This window comes from Pogoniulus pusillus, chromosome 38, assembly GCF_015220805.1.
Source record: "Pogoniulus pusillus isolate bPogPus1 chromosome 38, bPogPus1.pri, whole genome shotgun sequence".
NCBI lineage: Eukaryota > Metazoa > Chordata > Aves > Piciformes > Lybiidae > Pogoniulus > Pogoniulus pusillus.
In genome coordinates, this window is record NC_087301.1 from 1,055,512 (window position 1) to 1,068,143 (window position 12,632).

The following is a 12,632-nucleotide window of genomic DNA, read 5'->3' on the forward strand; positions in this document are numbered from 1 at the left end:
GAAGAGACCAACCCCACCTCACTGCAGCCTCCTTGTAGGTAGCTGGTTGGTCCAAGTGCTTGGTTAAGGCCTGAGGGGGGGTCCCAGTATTGCTCCTTCTGGGGATGGTGGCTGTGACTTCTAGAGGTTGGCACCTTAACACTGCTGCTCAACACATGGGCTGTGAGGAGTCAGATTATGAGATGGTGAGCATTGTGTGCTTTTGAGCAAAGAACTTGTCTCAGTGGGGTGTGGGGAGTCTGGTGACCAGCAGGACCAGGGCAGTCCTTTTTGCCTCTGTAGTCAGCACTGTCAGGCCACCCCTTGAGTGCTGTACTCATTTCTGGGCTCAATTCAAGAGAGATGTTGAGGTGCTGGAAGGTGTCGAGAGAAGGGCAGCAAGGCTGGGGAGGGGCCTGGAGCAGAGCCCTGTGAGGAGAGGCTGAGGGAGCTGGGGGGTTGCAGCCTGCAGCAGAGGAGGCTCAGGGCAGAGCTCATTGCTGCCTGCAGCTCCCTGAAGGGAGGCTGTAGCCAGCTGGGGTTGGGCTCTGCTGCCAGGCACCCAGCAACAGAGCAAGAGGACACAGCCTCAACCTGTGCCAGGGCAGGTTCAGGCTGGATGTTAGGAAGAAGTTGTTGCCAGGGAGAGTGATTGGCATTGGAATGGGCTGCCCAGGGAGGTGGTGGAGTCCCCATCCCTGGAGGTGTTTAAGAGGAGGCTGCATGAGGCACTTAGTGCCAGGGGTTAGTTAATTGAAGGTGTTAGGTGCTAGGTTGGACTCCATCATCTCAGAGGTCTTTTCTATACTGCTTAATTCTGTGATTTTGTGGTGAGGGAACTTGTGGATACATGAGGCTGTCTGCATGTGAGACAGGAGGGCTTGTCTGGGGAGGGGGAAAAATCTGTCCCAGAGTGGCAGTGTGACAATCCTCTGACTGCTGGTGGCCATATTCACCGGCAGGTTAGCAAACGGGCTGGAGGGCGTCAGGATCGAGAGCAAGGGCCGCCTGTCAACGCTGACCTTCTTCAACGTCTCAGAGAAGGACTACGGCAACTACACCTGCGTGGCCACCAACAAGCTGGGCAACACCAACGCCAGCATCATCCTCTATGGTAGGTGCCCTGTGTTTCTCTGGCAAGGCATTGTGAGGAGAAGAAGTAGTGGAGGAGGTGAGGGTGGCAGAGGTGAGGGTGGAGGAGGTGAGGGTGGTGGAACGGAGCTGGTTTTGTTTAATGGTGTCAGCAGTGTGGAGCTGCCAAGTGGTGTGAGATTGTAGCAGCAAGGTCCTACAGAGAGAGGGAGCTGTATCAAGTGATGAGAGCCACCTTGGTTCATTGCCACCAACAGGTGGTGGAGATGGCACTCATGGGCTCACAGGTGTGTGGGTGCAGTGGAGTTTGTTTCTATGGAAGATTTTCTTCACGTGGGTGAAGAGGAGGGTCTCGACCAAGCTGTGAGTGTTGCTGGAGTGCAGGGCTGAAGAGGAGCCCAGGCTGTGTGTTCAGACGCTTTCGGTGCATGCTTTGGGGCCTTTTCTTGGGTTGCTGCCCTGGGATGAGTAGCAGCAGTGGGCAGTGGTTGTTTAGGTGCAGGTAGGCACGCTGGGTGGTTTAGGTGCTGGTAGGTGCAGGTAGGTGATTGGTGTTGGTCGTGACAGGGACAGGGGCACAGGGAGTTGTGCACAGAGACGGCAGCAGGGAGAAGGGCAGTTAGCTTATGCGGGGCACGGCGCAACACAGGGAGAGTTACAAAGAGGCCTCAGTGCCAGCCTTTGTCTTCTTTCCTCTGCCCAGGCCCCGGAGCAGTGCATGACGGCGGCAACGCAGCATCCCGGGCAGCCGCCGGCCTCTGCCTCTGGGCTGCCCTCCTCGCTCGCCTCCTCCTCGACTTTTGATAAGGGAGCGGAGGGTCCCGGGAGGCCCCAGTGCGCCTCTCCCCCGCCGCAGGCTCAGCCCGCCCCGCCGCCCGGGGACTCCGTCGGACGGGCGATGGACCGGAGGACCGGCGCCATCGTCAAGCGTCCGAGGATGGCTCCGTCTCCCACGTGCCGGGACCGCTCTCGCCGCCGGTTACGCTGTACAGACCCCACCACGTGCCACCAGACTGTCGCCCGCGCCCCCGTCGCAGGGATGCGGCCCGGGCGGGCGGGGCTGCCCGTGGCCACCTCGTCTCCACCGTGAGGGGGCACGGAGCTGTGGGAGCAGGGGCCACCCGGAGCCGTCGCCGGGGATATCTGTCTCATCATCTCGCTAAGCCGCCTATGCCCAAAAAGACCCCAAGGTTGGAGCCCCCTGGCTCTGCCTTCAGCCCTCTTGGTCCTGAATGTCAGTTCTCGCCGCCAAAGCTCCTTCCTCAGCACCCCTGATGTCGCTGACCCCCTGTCACCTGGCCTCGCCTCTGCTTCCACGCCCTTTCTGAGAGGGGCACCCAGCACAACTGGCTGTCCTTCAAGGGGCATGGACCTCCTGCTGCTTGTTATCCCAGCTAACAACAGGTCCCACCTCCCCACAGTCCACCTTGCCATCCTGGCAACACAGGGCTGCTCTGCCACAACTGTGAGGACCTGCAGACCACCAGTAGCCCTCAAGTGGACAAGAGCCTTCCCACCATCCTGGACACTGAGATGCCCTGGCTCAACACATTGGGTAGTTGAGCCATTGCCTTTCCTCACTCCAGACCCCCTTCTGCTCTGCTGCTGCCCTTCTGATGTCCTTTTGGCTCTTGCCCTGATGTGCTGATGGCACTTGTCATGGAGATTTCTCCAGGCTGGATTTCCAAGCACTTTCTGACCTGCACATCAAAAGCACAGCACCACCAACACCAGGCGGAGGCAATGAGTGACACAACAAACCCAAAACTCCAAGTGATAAGATCCTTTTGCTATGTCTCAGATGCTCATGGCCATCTGCACACTCCCAGCCTCAAGGTTTGCACCTTGACCACTCCATGCCTTGCTGGTCCATCTCTTGGCATGACCTCCCCATACTGTTCAGCCAAGCATCTCTGCCTCCCCAGAGGATAGAAAAACCACAGAAGCCAACCCTGAGCTGCAACATCCACGCTTTGCCTTTTCTCACACCTGCCACATGCTCCTGTCCAAGGAGAGTCTGATGCATTCAACCCTGCAGAGAAGGGCTCAGACTCTGCCCTCTGCTTCCTCCAGCCACCCTGGAGCTTCTGCACCCTTCTCCGCTGCTCAGCACAGCAGCAGCCAGATCATCTTTCTATGCAGAGAACTGCATGCCCAACAGCACCCTGTGCCATGTCCTCTCCCACTGGTTACCCAGGAGAAGCCCTGAGGCTTCCTGATGCTCCATGTCTGCCCAGGAATGTTTTGGGGCCACTGTCCAGGGACAGACCCTCCTGTCCTCCTCCTGGAAAGTCACGCACAGTGCCAGACCCTGTGCTTGTCACAGGGAGCCACACTCTACAGCGACACGCTGAGCAAGCACACACAGCAGCTCCCTGTCTCCACCCAGCGCCTCCCTGTGCCTTGCCCCTCGTCTTCCTCTCTTCTTGATATGGTTTAAGAGCAATGGTCTCCCTCACACACCGTCCTTCCCATGCCAACTCTACTGCTGCCAAAACCTTCTTGCCCTGCTGTCCTGTGTTCTGTGGCTGTGAGGAACCTGGGGCTGATGGTCCTTGGTGCACAAGATAGGAAAAAATCCAGCCCCTGCCCACAAGGCGCATCACCCCAACCCCAGTGCAGCCATGACCCTCCCTCATCCCTGCTCTCAGTGAGGCACCTGGGACGGGCACTGGAGGTCACAAGGCTGTCACAGTAAGAAGCTACAGCTACAAAATCTCTATGGATGCTCCTGCCCCCTCATCCTGGATGTTCAACCAGTATGTACCACAGCTGACTGACACAGTAACTCATGACTGGAGGTGGAGGGCTGCTCTGGCACAGACCCAGCACATTGGCTTACCTGACTGGTGGGGATCGGCATGGCACGGCGCTGACCAGGCAAGTCCATGTCTTGTGGTCCCTGAGGTGCTGCTGTGCCCCTTCTCCACCGGCATCCCAGAAGGTGGCACCTTCTGGCCCTGGGCACTGCTACAGAGCAGGAATGCCACTGTCTTCAGCCAGCACAGGGACACACACACATATCCTTCCCCTTGTGCCCACTCCAAAAGTACCCTTGGGGCATAGGAGACTCCTCTCCTCAACACCTTGCCTGGTCTGTGCCTCCCCTGCACCTCACCATCTCCCTGTGCCAGCCTCAGATTTCTCTCTCCTCGGCAAACTAGCTCTGAATACACAGGGCCAGAGGCTGTGGTGTATTGGAGAGAGGGGACAATGATGAGATGCCACAGACATGCACTGCAGGAGGCAGACCTGGCACCGGGCCTGCCCCTGCCTGTCCTTCTCCTCCTCGGCTCTACTCTGCTCCCCTGCCCTCCTCCACCAGGATGGCATTCAACTTTCTTGTGCCATGTAACGTGCCATTGTGAGGAACGTGTTGGCTGTCTGAGGCCGGCCCTGCCGTAGCTTGGCAGGGAGGTGAACCCCATTCAGATGCTCGGGGGATGGCACCCGGGGCTTGGGGGAAGGAGGGGGCGATGCTCTCGGGTCCCTCGTGCCGACGGCCGGTCTCCAGTGTCCGTCGATCATTGTATTCCAGGGGTGGCTCTACTACCTGAGATTGTGCATGTTACATTGTAGTTGTAACCTTTTCTAATGCGGCAAGAGTAAGAGATGGTTGTGATTGTGCAGTGTATCAATAAAGTTTGACGAACTTTGTACCCTCGGGGCTTTGCTTCGCGGACCCTGCGTGCCCCAGGCAGGGATGTGGCACCCAGCGCCCAAGCACCAGGGGCCTCCGTCTCTCCTGTAGCCTCACACAACATCTGGAGCCTCTTTCCATCAACCCCTGGATGGTGACACTTCAGAGTCCTGCTGCTTTTCAACTCGACCCCCCACTCCATCCCACGCATCTCCTCTTGGACCTGGCTCCACCAATGGGTCCTGGGTCCCACCTGCCTTCAGTGCATGGCTTCTGATGAGCACAGACCTGCTGATGTAGCCCCTGTGGGGTAAGGACCAGCTTTGCTCCCGTCGCTCACCTGCGCTCAGCAGAGCAGCACACGGTCAGCTGCCTCCTTTCTGTGACTGAGCCATCCCCAGCATCTTCTCCACTGTCTCATGACAGCTCTCACTCCAGCGACTAAACCTACCCTCGCACATGGGACAGCTCTGCCAGTGACATTCTCCTAGGGCTGAAGTGCTCCTAACTCAGCCTGATGGTGAGACATGGACAAAATGTCTTCATCGAGGGACAAAGATTGTGAGGAAGTGGCACAGAAGCCACAATCCTCAGTATCTGCACAGCACAGCTACCCTAAAAACACAAGGGTGGGGGGGGCAGGCTGCAATTCCTGCTCCCAAGGGGATCTCTCACTTATCTCCCCCATCAACCAGGAGAAACCATTCAGCAGGCTCCTCTGACATGGAACCAGCTGCCACGAGACTCTGGGACCAAACTTCTTGCTGGCCTGCTTGGGCTGCTGCTGATTGCCCCTGGGTACCTGATCTGCTTGCTCCTGCCTGTGCCACTGGACCTTGTGTGGCCACCAAGCAGATGAGAATCTTCACTTCCTTAGGGAATTCCTAAGGCTGACTTACCTTGGCCATACTGTCCCAGGATGGGAAGGCCACGAGGACCAAGTGCTGTGCCATGATGTCAGTTACTGAGGGAACAGCTCCATCCTGGCATTGTGGTGAGCTATCACAACATCAGGGACACCTCTGCTGGACCCTTCAAATGAACCAAACAAGAAGGTAAGTGTTCCCCAAATCCTGCCAGGCCTCCTGAGAGGGATCCTGAAGGCAGAGCCACCCTGCCTGCCTGATGCTGCCCTGAGCACCCCAATGACAACACTAGGCTTGACAACTTTCTCCACTAAATCAAGCTGGCAAAGGCTTGGCTCCAGCAGGGCTGGGCTGCCTGGCTACCTCCTTCCATGCCATCCTGGCCCTGGCATGTAGAAAGCTCCTGTCCCACATCATCACTGCCCTGTCTCTTATGTGGGACATGTGGTAAAGCCTTTGATCCTCTTCCCTTGCCCCATGCTGGTATTGTTCAGCTGCCTCATGCCACACCATGAGGTGCCTGCCACTCCTTTTGCTCTCCATGCTCATCTCCTGGGTTATAAAGCTCACTGCAGAGCCAAGAAACACAAAGCCCCACCTGAGTCCCACCATGATACCAATCTGCTGCTCATCCTACCAAAAGATGGGCAGAGTGACTTGCAGAAGCCAGCACCTCAGAGCCTCCTGCAGTTGAGGCTGAGGACCAGAAGCACTGAGTAACCTGCACATCAGCATAAACACAAGACATCAGCCAAGACAAGCTGGGCACACTCCTCATCTGCATGGCACCTACACCCAGGCCCTGGCTGTGTTCAGCTTGGCAGATGGCACTTGGTTTCCTCCACTCACCTCACGTTGCTGTGCTGCTCCCTCCGATGGAATTCACTTCAGCCACTCCATGAGCATCCTCTGCACCGTTGTGCCACCAGAGTGGAGTGCTACACAGAAAAGGTTTTGGGGTTCTGAGTGGGCTCTTGTGTGGTGGCACTACGGCAGGGCCGTGCCTCACACCCTCCCCTTCTACTCACCAAAGCCACATCTCTGCCAACATCCCCACTGGGCTCACTGGAGAGGTCCAGGTGCCACCTCTCCAACGCTCTCCTGGCCTGTTACAACTGATTCAGAGCTCCCACCCAACGTGCCTCCTCCAACATCCTTCCCCACATCCCTTCCCCATCCCGGTGGGCACAGAGGGAGAGCGCAGGGATGATCCCCGCTGCTGCAATGACCACCACAACCAGACGGAGCGGCCACATGGAACAATCGTTTTAATGGATAGGCAGAGAGAGGCCCCTCGCCGCCCGCCCGCGCTCCCAGCGTGCCCCTGCCCTCGGCCACGGGGAAAGGAAAGGAAACCGAAGGAGGGGGGGGAAAAAAACAACCATGGGACAGATCCTCACCAGAAAGAAGACAGCGAGGAGACTGGTTCCATGGTTTGGTGCCAAGTGCTTCTCCTTCTTCTCCTTCTGTTTTTCTTTTATATATATATATATATATATATACACACACACACACACGCACACACACACAGAGATACATACATATATATATATATAAAAATATAAAACTGAGCTATATAGATCCCCCTCTGGCCCCCAGCTCACAGCATTCCACTGCAAAAGGGGCTGGGGAGGGAGGGGCTGATGGAGAGAAACGCCCAGACTCCTCTTCCTCCACGGCCCCGCTCCGGAAAGGAGAGGAAAGGGCTTTTTTCTTCTGGGGGGGGACGCGTGGGCCAGGACGTTGGTCTGGTTGAGGAGCGACAGACACCTAACTCCATATACAGCATGCAGTAATGGCAGCGGAAGGACCCTGCTGGCAGCCGTGGCTGGAACCCTAACCAAACAAAAGAATTATATATATATAGATATGTATATTTCTATATACTCTATGTATATATATAGCCCAGAAAAAAGAGTTGGCGGCTCCCTCCGCCTCGCGTTGCCGTGCCCCTGGCGGGAAGTGTTCGGCACGGCCGCTTGTTTGGGATGGATTCAGGGGGCATTCAGCATGGGATTCCTCCTCCTCTTCCTCCTTCTCCTCCTTCTCCTCCTCCTTCTTCTCCTCCTCCTCCTCCTCCTCCTTCTCCTCTCCTCCTCTGTGCTGACTCATTGGGCTCATCCACCTCCTCGGCCGGTCGCCTGTGTGTGGTTGTACAGCCCTTGGTGAACCAACTTCTCTCCGCTTGCTGCCCCTGGGTTTCATTACTATTAGTACCATTATTTTCTCCTTTGTTTTTGTTGTTGCTGTTGTTTGTTGTTGTTCTCCTCCCCTCTTTTTTCTTTTTTCTTTTTTTTTGCATTTCTGTTGTTTGTTCGTTTGTTTTTGCCTTTTATTTTTGTTTTTTTTTTAAGGAACTAAGAGTTCTAGGCTCATATCAGAAAATACACTCAATAAAATTAACCGTGACTCAGAATCTCTTTATCATTCACGATGTCCGTGGGTGGCTGGATGGACGGGTGGCTCGACGCCGGTCTCCTCCCTCCCTTTCCATTGGTAGCTGTTGAAGATCTATATATCTATACACATATATATATATATATGTATGTGTGGAGATATATATATATATATATCTATTCTGGAACACAAATGGTGGCACGGCCCATGAGAAGCCAGGGAAACCGTGGCAAAGAAGAAAACCAGAGAGCTCCCCGTGAGCAAGGGTGGGCGGCGAAGGGGACGGGAAGGGATGAGGGGGAAGCGCCATGCCCTGACAGCCTCACCCGTCCTCCGTGCTGAGAACGGTGAAAAAGGGCTGGGGTGGGGGTGGGGAAAAAAAGGGCTTGGAGACCAAAAAGAAAACCAAAAACCCCAAACCCCAAAGGACCATAGGGCAGAAAGAAAAGACTGAGCTGTGGTGCATCTTCAGCAGGAAGCCTTGGATTACTTTTTGTTTTTTCCCCTTTTCTCTCCTTTCCAAATTCCCGTTGCGGCTTTTGGAGTGGTTTATCCTCTCTCCCCCTCCCCCGGGTGGCCTGGCCGGATACTCTCTCAATTCTTATGATTATTTTCAGAAACGGTGAACACTTCTTCTTCATCATCTTCATCTTCATCATCTTCTTCCTCTCCTTTCTGCTTGCGCTCGCTGGCCGTGGACGTCACCGCCACTACTCCGCGGGCTGGCTCTGGGGTCAAAACTGGCAGGCGAGCTGGACGAGAGGCAGGAGCAGCAGCCACAGGCAGCCAGCTCGCCGCCACGCACCGTTGTTGCCGTCGTGCACTGCGCCCGGGCCTGCACCGAGAAAGAGAAGCACCCACCTGGGTCAGCCACACAGCCAGCAAAGCCCCAGCAAATGCTACGCTAACCTGACCGACCTGCGGCAGCTGGGCACCCGCCGTTACCGCACACAGCACCAAGGCTTGCGCTGGAAGGGACTTGAAAGGTCATCTAGTTCCAACTCCCTGCTGTGGGGCAAGGACACCTCCTGCTAGACCAGCGTGTCCAAGGCCCTGTTCAGCTTGGCCCTGAACAATTCCAGTGAGAGGGCATTGCGCTGGGGATTGGTGAGACACTGGCAGAGGTTGCCCAGGGAGGTTGTGGATGCTCCCTCCCTGGAGCTGTTCAAGACCAGATTGGATGAGGCAGGGGGTTGGAACTGGATGACCTTTGAGGTCCCTTCCAACCTAAACCATTCTATGTTCTCATCCACCTGTGCCATCCTTGAGAGCATGGTGCCAGCCGTTCTCATCCCCACTAAACCCTGAGTCATAACCTGCCATGGTGCTACTGTAGCCTCAAATCTTCATCTCCTGCTCCTTTGCCTCTCCTCCAAAATTTGTCCAAGTTTCTGGTCACATTCACGCTGGAGGTAATAGCTTTTCCCAACACTACCAACCCTCTGCCAGCCCTGAGGAGCTAGCACAGGGGTGCCCATCCCATTGTTCCCCACTTATAATCTGCTTTGGAGGTACAAAAGAGCCACCTGCCAACCCAGCAGACACACCACCAACACAGCTACACCCAGGAGTTGTGTTTGCCCCATCTCCAGAGTGCCTTGTCAGTAGTAACACACTGCCCCTAGGTCTGGAGCATCCCAAGAAGAATGAGCTGTGATGAGGAAGGGGGGGACACAAGAGCCATGGCCACTTTCGGGGGGATCATGGAGGCTGAGAAGCTCAAGGCTCCTGACAGAGAATGACCTAGCAGCTTTTCACCAAGACATCCCAAAGAGCTGTCTGTGGGGGGAGAAGAGACTTTGGAATGGCACCCAGGCTGCTGCTGTGCCCAAGAATGTGCCCATGATGTCTGATAGACTCATCCTCCCACTGCACAGCTCAACTGGGACACTGCCAACCATGAACCACTTTGTCTGCTGCCAGTGGTACTCCCCCAGCACTCTCCCAGACACCTCACAGCACTTCCCACCTGGTCTCAAAGCCTGGCCTCACACAGGGAGCCTTGTGCAGGGGAAGCTCTGGAGACACCATAGTCTCCATTCCAACTCTGGAGCCCTTCCAGCACCTACTAGAAGTCATCCCAAGGGCTGACTGACTCAGTGCACCACAAACGAAGCTGGCAGCCTATGGACCTCCAAATTAAGATCACAGAACCATAGAATCTCCTGCTGGAAAAGAGCCTAAGATCCTAGAGTCCAGCTATAGCCTAACATCTCCCTGCACTCAACTGTCAGACCACATCCCCAAGCACTTCATCCAAGGGTCTTTCAAACCCCTCCAGGGATGGTGCCTCCACCACCTCCCTGAGCAGCCTGTTCCAGTGCCTGATAACCCTTTTGCTGATGACATTCTCCCTAATATCCAATCTAAATCTCCCTGATGCAACCCGAGGCCATTCCCTCTTGTCCTATCACTTGACACCAAGTGTCAGTCGCTGGAGATGACACCAGACTGGCTGGCTGGTTGATGAGATGGCATGGCCACTGTGGCCACAGATAAATCCAGGAAGGACACCAGACACTTCTCCATCTCTGCTGTATCCCAGGGAAAAAAGGCACTAGAAGCATCCCAGAGGAGAAATTTGCTACTACAACCCCATTTACACAGCAACACAGGGAAAGAAGACCACAGAGACCTTCTGCTTCCAGGGGGAGCACAGGGGCCACGGGGAGGGAATGGGGGACTGCAGCAGGGCAACGAGGCATGCAGAGGGCAGAGATTGCTACCAGAGGGGCACAGAAGGCTGGCAGGGAGGAGCCAGGATGGGAGGGAAGTTGGACAGCAGCAAGAAAGGCCTAATTTATTGCTATCCCAGCAGGAGAGGTGGGGTGGTGGGACAGGAGGTGCCATAGTTGCCACTGGGAGAAGTTGGGGCAGGAGCTGGAGGGTCTCATGGGGAAACAGCAGAGGGAGCACTGGCATTGGGGGGGGTCCCCGAATTACTGACCTTTCCAGGGTGTCAGAGCAGTTGTTGTCTCTTCTAAAAATTAAAGAACAAGGGAAAGTTAGGGCAGAAGGGCAAGGGAAAGTGTGGGCTTGAGAAATCTCCCTCAGCCTGCTTCCACCTGGGCCTGGGGAAGAGAAGGGCATGGGGGAGCAAGTGGGCTCCTGGTGCCCAAGTTGGGCCCCACTCCTCTGGGACCAGCATCACTCTCTGGGAAAAGTGCTGCATGAGCTGGGATGAACCAACTGCAAGAGCCCTGACATGGGGAGATCCTGTTAGAGGCCATGGTTGTACTCCAAGAGAAAAATGAAACTGCAGGGCTGGGGCTTGGGGGCTCACCCCTCTCATCCACAGAATCTTTGACTTCAGATGGAAGCTCTTCTGTTCAAGTTTGTGCCCGTTACTCCTTGTCACCCCACAAGGACACTTGATTAATATAGACTGAAAGGATCATTAAATCACTCTGGCTGCCTGGAAATGATGGACAGTCAAAGGACTCCAGTGCTGCTCCCTGATGAGATTCACAGCCAGACCCACAAAGCTAAGTGGGACCATAAACTAAGCTTAGATTTTTGTGGGATGCTTTGCTGCATCTCCCCCAAATGCTGTCAATTGCAACCCAAACCCTGCAAAACATCACTCACAGGTCAGGAACCAAATAACAGCTCTCCTGAAGCCACTATCAGAGAGAGGCTGAGTTCCATTTTGAGAGCTTTTCATCCAACCTGCATCTACAGAGCCAGACCAAGGGGCCATGATAATTAAGATTTTAACCTCATAAAGCCATAGAGAACCTACAACATGGAAGTGAAGGATGTGCATGGGGCTCAGGCTATGCTGGGGCTCAGCATGGCCACCCTAAGGCAGTGGCAAGGCTGGAGCTGGGCTCTCTGGTGCCAGAGGTGTCCACCTCCCTAAAAAATGAGGTTATTTGGGACATTGATTACCAGGAGGGCTGGTGGAGAAGAGAGCTGAGATAGTTCCTAGGCAACACTAATGATGGCTTAACGGGCAGGTAAAGATGCTAATGTTCATCACTTAGAGACAGACTTTTTTGGGGGGGGGCACACAAATGGTTATGAGGTTCATTAACACCCAAGGTTAGTTCTGCACTGGGGCTACAGGGATGGAGCTGAGCATCCAAAATGGGACAGTGTGGAGCCTGGCATCCTCTGCTCTCACTAGACAAAGCCCTTCCCTGGGCCGAGGCTCCTCTGAACCACACCCAGCCCCTCACTGCTGGGGGGTTGGGCAAGATACCCTTCAAGGGTACCTTCCAACCCTATGCATTCTGCCATTCTGTGATAGGAAGAAGCAGACATTGCTCTCTGGGGTCTTAATAAGCCTTGCACAGCACACTGCAACAACACCCTAAGCACACTGCAACAACACCCTAAGCACACTGCAACAAACACCCTAAGCACACTGCAACAAACACCCTAAGCACACTGCAACACCCTAAACACACTGCAGCAAACACCCTAAGCACACTGCAGCAAACACCCTAAACACACTGCAACAAACACCCTAAGCACACTGCAACAACACCCTAAGCACACTGCAGCAAACACCCTAAGCACACTGCAGCAAACACCCTAAGGACACTGCAACAAACACCCTAAGCACACTGCAGCAAACACCCTAAGCACACTGCAACAAACACCCTAAGCACACTGCAACAAACACCCTAAGCACACTGCATCAAACACCCTGA

At 55.1% G+C, this 12,632-nt stretch overlaps 2 protein-coding genes across 13 annotated transcripts in view; one reads left to right on the forward strand and one right to left on the reverse strand.

Annotated features, from left to right (window-relative positions):
• OPCML (opioid binding protein/cell adhesion molecule like) overlaps nucleotides 1-4,730 on the forward strand; it is a 464,999-nt gene extending 460,269 nt beyond the window's left edge. For all 7 annotated transcript variants that reach the window (XM_064173259.1, XM_064173258.1, XM_064173261.1 and 4 more), the window contains 2 exons: nucleotides 942-1,093; nucleotides 1,775-4,730. In XM_064173259.1, coding sequence (XP_064029329.1) covers nucleotides 942-1,093; nucleotides 1,775-1,875 — 253 coding nt within the window. In that variant the 3' untranslated portion in view covers nucleotides 1,876-4,730. The remainder of the gene's footprint in view (nucleotides 1-941; nucleotides 1,094-1,774) is intronic.
• Nucleotides 4,731-6,828: 2,098 nt separating this feature from the next.
• LOC135191187 (protein CEPU-1) overlaps nucleotides 6,829-12,632 on the reverse strand; it is a 480,880-nt gene continuing 475,076 nt past the window's right edge. For 5 of the 6 annotated variants that reach the window (XM_064173250.1, XM_064173252.1, XM_064173255.1 and 2 more), the window contains exons 8-9: nucleotides 10,922-10,954; nucleotides 6,829-8,809 (exon numbers count right to left, since the gene is read on the reverse strand). In XM_064173250.1, coding sequence (XP_064029320.1) covers nucleotides 8,709-8,809; nucleotides 10,922-10,954 — 134 coding nt within the window. In that variant the 3' untranslated portion in view covers nucleotides 6,829-8,708. The remainder of the gene's footprint in view (nucleotides 8,810-10,921; nucleotides 10,955-12,632) is intronic. The other variant, XM_064173254.1, reaches the window with a different exon arrangement.